The sequence below is a fragment of the Scaptodrosophila lebanonensis genome, unplaced genomic scaffold (assembly GCF_003285725.1).
Source record: "Scaptodrosophila lebanonensis strain 11010-0011.00,11010-0021.00 unplaced genomic scaffold, SlebRS2 tig00000053-arrow-pilon, whole genome shotgun sequence".
Lineage (NCBI taxonomy): Eukaryota > Metazoa > Arthropoda > Insecta > Diptera > Drosophilidae > Scaptodrosophila > Scaptodrosophila lebanonensis.
Window position 1 is genome coordinate 7579514 of NW_022060548.1, and position 9889 is coordinate 7589402.

General features: G+C 34.6%; 1 protein-coding gene across 1 annotated transcript; it reads left to right on the plus strand.

The window, feature by feature from the left end:
- Positions 1 to 2538: 2538 nt before the first annotated feature.
- On the plus strand, positions 2539 to 2865 carry LOC115623912 (keratin-associated protein 19-2). Its single transcript, XM_030518468.1, has one exon. It carries the CDS (start codon positions 2539 to 2541, stop codon positions 2863 to 2865), a length of 327 nt encoding a protein of 108 aa, XP_030374328.1.
- Positions 2866 to 9889: the final 7024 nt, after the last annotated feature.

Here is a 9889-nt window from a genome sequence, read left to right on the forward strand (position 1 = left end):
CAAAATCGAAGTTTCATTGCTGATTTTTTCTTTATTTATTTATTTTCTTTCATAGGCTCTGCTACTTGGATGTCAACAATATATGTATGTACATAGTATGTATCTATATATATATATAGTATAGAGGGAGATCAAAGCGAATCAAATGGACGGCACAGTGAGATTTATATACATAAGTATAGTATGTGGAGAGCCAACATCAGACTGTGACGTTTGATTTGGTAATTTTATATGGTTGTGTTCGGCGCGCCAGCATCGATCATCGGCAATGACATGGCATTAGGAAATGCTCACCACATGGGTATTTCCAGCACTGAACATAGCCATAAAATGCCAACCCCAATTATCGCCTTGTTTCGTATTCGTATTCGTATTCTTCCATCCACCTGATCTTTCGCAGGTAAATAAAAACAAACTTCCTTTGTTTACAAAGTTTCACAGCTGATGACTTAATTGGCTTACTCATAGATGCTTTCACACCTATTAGAATGATAATTCAAATGCGTTGTGCTATGTGTAGCACTAAAACATGTTTCTTGGTTTTTTTGCCAAACCTCTTAGTAGGTGAGTGAGCAACAGCGGCAGCTTAATTCTATGCTAATGTATGTAACATTTTGACGGTTGTTTGAGGTTGAAGCCCCCAATCCTCAAGCCCACATAGCCGGACGAGCATAATCATAAAGGCGCCCCTTTGTCAAATAAATTGATTAATTTTGTTGACTACTTTTATTTTTTGTTTTTTGGCAAAAACTTACACAAAAATTATTTGATAAATTTTATTTGCATATTTCGGGGCTTTTCGCTTAATTTATTCTATTGCCATCGTTCGATCTTTCTAACGGACAAAAGGCAGTGGAAATTTTCAAAATATAAAATACTTGTATAATTGGTAATTGGTGGCTGTGATATACACTATCGACATTTCTAAGTATCCACTTATCTTTTCACTCTAGATGGAGTTACTCAAGACATTAGAAAATAGTTTTCTCTCATTGAAGAATTTTTAACATCAAGACATAGGGACAGCGCAGTTTTTGGAATACTTTTTCTCTCTTACTTGACCATACATTATGTAATTCCTTGAATAGAAAATTAATTTTCAATTAAAAGTGGTTTGTTAATTTTCCAAATGATTTTTTTGATCAAAAATAACATAAATAAATGTCGTAAAGAATGTTTAAAATAATAAATATTTTTAAAAAAAATTGTCTTTTTGCTTTTTTAACAACTGAATTATTTGTTAAGGAAAGGTGTAGATAATGGAATTATGTAGCAATTATACAAAATCAATAATTACTTCAAACCTTTCTTTTGCGTTACTTTTGTGTTATAATTTAAATTAATTTATAATGTCCTAAATACATATAGGAAATATACCTCTATATTCAGTAAATTCCTTGTATTAATTGTGCATACGTAGTCACCCAAATAAACCAATTTCAATTCATGAGCAAGCTCCGTAAAGAGCCTCCTTCCTTCTTTTTTAAAATGCATATCGACAGAAGATTTCTTTCGCCAATAGAATAGTACCTTTTAAAAGACTCTTATTGACGAAAGAAATAAATATTATAAACATAATATATTTTCAATACTACTATGTAAATTTCTCATAATTTATTTAAAAGTGAATCGACCTATCGACCATTTACAAAGAACTAGTTTTAGATGGGAAGCTAATGGTGTTCAAAGAGCCTACTCATGAATGATTTTGGTTAATACTCTAGAAATTTTAATATTAAAGTTGACTAACTACAACAAAATTGTTATCAATATAATTAATAATATCTCATTGTTTTATTAGAGCTTTTCCTATAAATATTCGTATTATTATTGTTTTTATGCTTAAACAGAAAATGTTGAGCATCTTAGAGCCTGCTCTAGCTCCCTGTCTACATAACCAGCTGCTTTCAATACAATTTTAGCGCATAGAGTTGTCGACTTTGTCTAGCCCTGAATTGCTTTCGCTTCTTTTAAATAACACGGCCCTACATTTCAAAACAAAAAATCCCATCGAGACACAACTTTAATTAGAACAAATTTAGAATAAATTTAAAACTTATTAATTTAAATACATAGGTTTGACGTAAACAAAATTAATGTCTTGGGTCTCTAGCATCTGTTGGGTTTTCGGCAACCGGTTAATTATTGTTGTTTATAACGTCCCAGAAAAAAGTACCAAACTTTAGTTTAATGCCATCAACAATGAGATCGAAAACCACAATAACAAACAAACACACCCAGCGGCTGGCTCTTTTATTTATCTAATTCGGTTTTGTCATGAGTGCGGAACTGGTTTTTGGCGATGCGTTGGCGCTGCCTCACACACACGGGGACTTTGGAGATTGTTCTTGAATTTGATTATTATCGTTACGATAAAAATTAGCAAAAGAACGCGACGCTGCCGAGTTGAGCTGAGCGGAGCTTAGGATGCCTATATAAAAGCTTCCGATCGTTGCCTTGACTATGACAGTGAACTAACAGAATTCGTTGACTTCAGAGCTGCGTGTGATCCGAGAATTTTGAGAAAAACATACTAAGATGCGTGCCTACTTTGTTTTCGCCTTAATTGCCTGCGTGCTGATCTCGCTAGCCTCTGGCCAGGACGCTTTTGAGGAGCAACAGGAACAGGTGCGAGATGCCGTTGAGGCACAACCAGAACTTGTGCGAGCCAAGCGTCAATTTGGATATGGAGGATTTGGTGGTCCTTTTGGAGGATTTGGTGGTCCTTATGGAGGATTCGGTCGCTATGGCGGAGGCTTTGGGGGTGGCTATGGCGGTGGCTATGGCGGTTACGGAAGAGGCTATGGTGGCGGCTTTGGTCGCTATGGTGGCTTCGGTCCATATGGCGGCGGCTTCTATGGCTAACCGTTTCCATTAAATAAATCTCAACAAAAAATATTTACTAAAACTTACTAAAAATGTGTTGTTTTTTTTTTTAGGGCAATCAAAGTGTGATTTTTAAAATCGTGTCGGGAAAATTAGTGCTGAACTGAAAATGTTATAAATCTGTAGGTTCCGCTCATATTCAAAGACGCAGTTTCTAAGTTTTGACAGATTATGTTTCCATTTACCTTTAATACCCTGTAAAATGATTCTATTCGTCTGTTCGTATGAACTTCCAGAACTCTTGAACCATAATAGCTGGAGACATAACACTTGGCATATAGGCCCAACTTTTACATGTGCAGAACAAGTTTTAACAATGCATTCCTTAAGCTATTTGAGGAATTATCTATGCACAAGTCATTCTTAATGATTAGCACATTTTATTTATTGCGTTATTGTCACCCAATTGTGCATTAATGTGTTTTTTATTCTTCTTTATTATCAATTTGATAGCATTTCAATGAAATGACCAAATTTCTGGCTAATAGATGACACCATTTTTAGATATAAGTACTTTTAGCTTCACCAAACAAGCGATCGAACAGGTAACCAAGAATAACACGCTTTTTAACAGACAATTACTCTACGCGTTTATGATATCCAATAATAATAAACAACATTTAATTGGCTTCTGTTTTTTCTTGAATTACTTGTCGTCTGTACTTTTCTGGGGCTTGGCTTAATTTATTACTTAAGACATGAATTAAAGTAAAAGGGACAATTAAAGTAAACATTTTCAAAATTAAAAGTTCCTTAAAAATACTTTAAATAACAAATGAGCATTTCTGGTAAAAACGTCTCTATTAATAATTTTTACATTTTTATATAAATTAAATCAACTGAATGTAACTTAGAATCTATAGTAGATTGTGCGTTAATGCGGCTATTTTTGAAATGATTTCCTGCTTTCCTGCTGGCATAAATGAAAGAGATAGTTTTGGGCTTAAAAGTGTTCAATTTTAACATATTTTAAATAAATTCAATAAAGATAACTATAGAACTGTTTATTTTATTATAGCCTGTACCCAAAGGGTGAAAGGCTATACTAGTTTTGTGCGCATGTATGTAACACACAGAAGGAGGCGTGGCAGACCCCACAAAGTATATATATTCTTGATCAGGATGAGAAGCCGAGTCGATATAGCCTTGTCCGTCCGTCCGTCCGTCTGTCCGTCTGTCTGTCCGTCTGTCCGTCTGTCCGTCTGTCCGTATGAACGCAAGGATCTCAGAAAGTATAAGAGCTAGAATAACCAAACTTGGTTTCCATATTCTCCTAAGACCGAGAAAGTACGAGTTTGAGTTTTTTTTCGATGCACCCCCCCCACTCCCCCGCAATTCGTGTTTTTTCTTATAACTTCCGTAATTCTCGGAATTTTAAAATCAATTTTGGTAGGTACATCCAGTTAGTACTAATGTGTCCGTGTGCCAAATTTCATCATGATAGGTCAATTCTGAAGAAAGTTATAGCCATAAGTAAAATCGCTGCTCATGCGCTGCCTCTGTCGGCAGCGCTGCCCGCAGCTGTTGTTGTTGTTGCTGCTTTGGTTCAACTTTGTGCTGCATACATACACGCATATAAACACGCATAGGTACGTGATGTAAATGTATGCTGTTAAAACTAAACATAAACATATATTCTAATTTAATTTAATTAATTAATTCATTAATTTTTTTTAATAATTTAATTTTTTTTTTTAATTTTTTTTTTTAATTTTTCTTTTTTTGTGGAGAGTACAGGCTATTTTACTGTCGGGCTTGCTCGACTGTAGCGTTCTATCTTGTTTTATAATAATATATGATAATATAACTCATAGTTCTCATATATGTATCGACAGCACTATTTGTTGATTTTCTAATAAATATGTAAATAAATAAATAATTAAAAAAAATAAACAAATAAATAAATAAATAAATAATTAAATAAATAAATAATTAAATAAATAAATAATTTTAAAAATAAACAAATAAATAAATAGGTAAATAAATAAATACATAATTAAATAAATAATTAAACAATTAAATAAATAAATATTAAATATTTCATATTGCTTTTCCACAGCGTCATAAGGTGTGGTAAGAAATTCGAAGCTGGTTTCTGGTTCTGACGCTGGTCTGATATTCTGCAGGATAGACCTATCTAAAGTTCTTCTCCTTCATTCCATTCCATAATCTAAATTTTGTTAGAGTAGGAAACCTGCAGTCCGTAAACTATTATTTTTTATATATTACTTAATTATTTTGCTTCATTGCACATTTTGGCACGCGCCTCTTTTTTCTCTTAGTGTAACCATGCACCCACGCCCTATTAAATACCATCTTTTTTCAACTGCTATTAATACGTTATAATGTTTTAAACATTGTTATCGATATATCGATGACGGTTAGTCCTTTACAAGTCTTGCTCTTCCAAACCCTCTAAAGTAGTTCATGCGCCGCTATCTGCAGGAAACTAAAGTTATTTTCACAGACGAAACAAGTTTCCCTATTCTATGTATACTCTGTTAAAATTCTAACTGTATTTGGCACTTTCCCAGTCCAGCAGTCAGGATAGTCGAGAGAATTGCAGCCATAGTGCTTCATCTTTATTATGCTGCTGATGCTGTTTGAGTTAAAATATATAAGAAACAGAAGATTAGCATAAAGATTTGTAAAAAATTATGAATAAATAAATAAAAATGGAATGGTAACAGAAAGTAAAATTAAATTAAATTTCGCTTCTGTTCCCTTATCGCATAATCTCTTATCTCTGAAGTCGATGCCCAATACATACTCTGTATTTTTAAATTTAAACAGAAAACAGAAAGTAGAGAACACTCTAGACCTAAGCATAGAAGAAAGAACAGAAAAACTATTTAAAAATTATCGCATCAAATGGGCCAAGTCTTGACCTCGCCCATTCAATAATGTTGACCCCATCTGAGACGTGTGCGTGCCTGTTGCCTCAAAGTCTGCCAGAAATTGTTTTAAAAATAAATAACAGCAAATCTCCACTTATTTATTAAGATTTGGCTGCACTCCCCCAAAATGTATGTAGATATATATGTGTGTACCTTTCTATTATAATTTTTGGCTGCATTTCGTATACTAATTATACACACATACTATATGTTCTATATATCGTCTGTTTGTTTATGTTTCGGAGCTGTCACGAGCTAGCGGCTGTTCTTGTTTTATTTTTTCTGTTCTTTTGAGTAAGCATTTGCAGATCCCGCCGCCTGTCAAGAAAAAGACCGCATCTAAGAGTGTTGTGTGTTTGTGTGTAGGAGGGCCCCGGACCCAGGGCCCAGGTTTGCAGCAATTATCACGTACGATTGTCATAATTATCATTTGAATTTTTATTAGCTGGCCTCTGGACTATTGTCTGCCTGAAAGGTCTCCTTCTATGTGTGAGTGTGTGCGTGTTTGTGTGTGTGTGTGTGTTGATTCTTTCCAGCAACTGCGACATATTCTAAAAAATAAATAAATATTTAATTTGTTTGTTTCTTTTAGCTTTAGTCGCGCCACTGATAGCCTGCGCTTCGCATAAATTACGCTAAACGTTCTATTTGCCTCGCTCGTATTGTTCTTTTTTTCTTCAGACACACAAATGTATGTATGTACTCGTATATAGTCGTACCTAGTATCTAGGTGCACACAGCTCCTAAGTATACTCTGTCTTTTCTTTAAATAAATGCCAAAATGGCCATTGTCTCTGTCTCTGGCAGTTGCCGAGCAAATTTTGGGATAACAGGTGTCTCAGAATATGTGCGATAATAAGTTATTGTTAAGCTTATTGCAATTATTTGCGGAAAGACCAAATTTTTTTCATTAGACGACACATTTAAGAAACACTCCAATATGGCGAAAACTGTAGAAAATCGGCGAACAAGTGACAAACATTTGTATAAATTGCTTTAGATACGTATGTTTATTTGAAACTATTTTAGTAGGCAGGAAACAAAATCTTTCAATTGAAGTTCAAATTCAAATTTTTGGATTCTTTTTTAATAGGCAGGAAACAAAATCTTTCAATTAAAGTTAAAGAAGTTCACATTTCTTGATTCTTTTTATTTTGATTCAACAGAGACTTTCACTTTTTATTTCTCCTGACAATGTTTCCCAATCCGAAAGTAAAATATATTTTAAAAGAAAATAATAATGGAAAACCAGCATTAAAATGCCAGAACTGTCTGTTCTGCTTTGAATTCGTGCTGCAATTGATTTTTTTTTAATTGTTCCTTCTTTTTTGAAAATAATACAAAACTGTAAAATGGAAATATTATGAAACCAAGTCAACAGCTGTGGCTTGGCAAAGATTACAAGCCGATTCTCGAGTACAAAAATATCGAATATAAATAAATTTTATTTCAGATATATATTTTAAGAACTTGAACCTTCAATTTTGTAAATTCCTGAATAAATAGTTTTTATTTCAGATATATATTTTAAGAACTTGAACCTTCAATTTTGTAAATTCCTGAATAAATAATTTTTATTTCAGATATATATTTTAAGAACTTGAACCTTCAATTTTGTAAATTCCTGAATAAATAGTTTTTATTTCAGATATATATTTTAAGAACTTGAACCTTAAATTTTTTAAATTCGTGAACCTAAAGATATATTGTAAAATCGTCCTATTTTGTGTTAAATAGTCGAATTAAATAATTCGATGATAAGCGAACTCTCTAATCCGTAGCTTTCAGGAATACATTTTTATTTAATTTATTGTTCGGCTATTCTTTTAGTTTGCAAACAAAAAATCAAAAATCATACTATATTGTTTATTGTGAGTGTTACACGCAAGAGAGTATTTTTTAATCTTTTCTGAAAACTAATGATAATTATTGCAGATTTTTCGGACTTCCTGTAAGACTACCAATAAGAACATTTTTAAAGATTTACTTATGTTCCATTTTTGAAGCTCAAGGCAGCAGTGTAAATTGATTTATATTTATATTTAACACAATTGGTAATAATGAAAATATAGTCATTATTTTTATTGAACTTTAAATAAAGTAATTATTTAAGATCATTTAAGAATATTTAATAATTTAAAATCAAAACTTCTAAAAGATAGTTTTTCCTTAATTCTTGTTTGTTAAACATTACTTTCAAATTTACTTGTAGTTGGCAGTCTTATTTAGAAATTGCTCTACATATTATCTATACATTTCTTATAAGGTCTCTTCTGGCATGCAGAAACATTGTAAAATGTTAGGTTTTTCGAATGAATTTTTTGTCATAATAAGCCAAGAAAGCAACTATCCTAAAGGCAAATATCATTCCCCATTTCTTCTTTTGCCAAACTGATTTCCTTTCGTAATTGCAGCATATGCAACAAAGTTGTGATAAATCTCCAAAGCTATACCCTTGACAATAGCTGTCCATTGCCAGATCTAGCTCAGACAATTATTTAATTTAATGGCGTATTAATCCAACTAATAAACACAAAATCCTACGCAAATTACCTTTAAAGCAAATCCACCCGAGCCGACGGAAAATGTTTCGCATGTGCATATTAATTTGCGGCAAAGCCAGCCATAGATGTTTATCGACATGCCACCCCAACCCCCCCCCTCCACCCCACCCCACTCCACTCCAATCCAGCAGAACCCCCCTCCCCTATGGCCGTGTATTATGTGCTTGTTGTTGCAACAAAACGCCCAGCTAACTACTGAGGCAAGTACGCCCTCGCTTATTGGCATTGCACGCTATTGTTTAATTGTCAATAGACATCGCATTCTATCAATATCATGAAAGCTAATATTTTTCGGTTGGCTGGCCCAGACACTAAACCGCCAAAGCCACCCAACTCCCACTCCCACTCCAACTCCCACTCCCACTTCGACGAACTGACGAACTGACTCGTGAGCATAAATAACCGCAAACATCCCCCCATTAATCCCACCGGATATGCTCAATCAAAGCTCAAAGTGTGCGTGCGAGGAGGTGTGAGCGAAACCTGCTGCTACACAACACATCCTGGCATCCTGACAGCCAGACAGTCAGGCAGTCAGCCAGCCAGGCGTCCCGGGGGTGGTTGGTTAGCTACTGTTCTGTTCGTAGTTGTCATTGAATATCGTTGGACGACTATATGCTACGTACTTGTATTTCATTCATCATTTTGCGCCTTTTCAACACGAACCTGCCAACAAGCAACCCCCGGGCCTGGCCTGGCCTGGCCTCGAGCTAGTCAAAGGTAGTCGAAGGTAGGCCAGGACCTGTTTCCTGCCTGACTTTCAACGGCTACACCCACAGCCATGTTTTGATATTAAAATTGCATAATTATAATTAACCACATGTGAGTTGTGAGTCGATCCGTTGACTGCTTCCGTTCGTCTTTCGCTCATTTGGCCAAACGAAGGACGGAAGCAAGCGAATGGGTTGCCTGCGGTTGTCAACGGACATTGTAACCGATATACGAGCACGGTTTGTCGCCTCAGGGGCATAATTCATAATTTAGCATACTGTCAGCCAATTGATACTATTATGTGCCTTAATCTGATTTCATGTCTCTGTGTCTCTTTCTCTCTCCATCTGTGTGCGCCTGATTAAGGCAAATTTTAATTTTAATTTTAATTACTGGAATACCCACATTTTGCAGCTTTACACTTCCACCTCGTCTTCTCTTTGTTGTTCGCTTTGGGCGTATTATTGAAAGTTCAGGACACGTGTCCAACTGTGGTTTGCTTGGAGATATACTCGTACAATGGCACTTAAATGCTTACACTTGGAAAAAATGTAAGTATTTGTTGCAGCACTTTTCGAATTGGTGCTGACCAAAAAGCAAATAATTTCAATTGATTTGCAAATTGCTTCCAATCCTATCTATCCAGCACAGCCGCTTGCCTCCTTATAGATCCACATCAAAACTAATAGAAATTGTTCAGGAGTAACCCTCATTCTTTCTGGTGATATAGATTCCCCTTCCTTCTAAGCCTTGTAGACTTGGCAGTTCCCTTAAGATTTACACATGAACCCTTTCGAGTGTTGTGTTATAATTACACTCATTTTTCACACA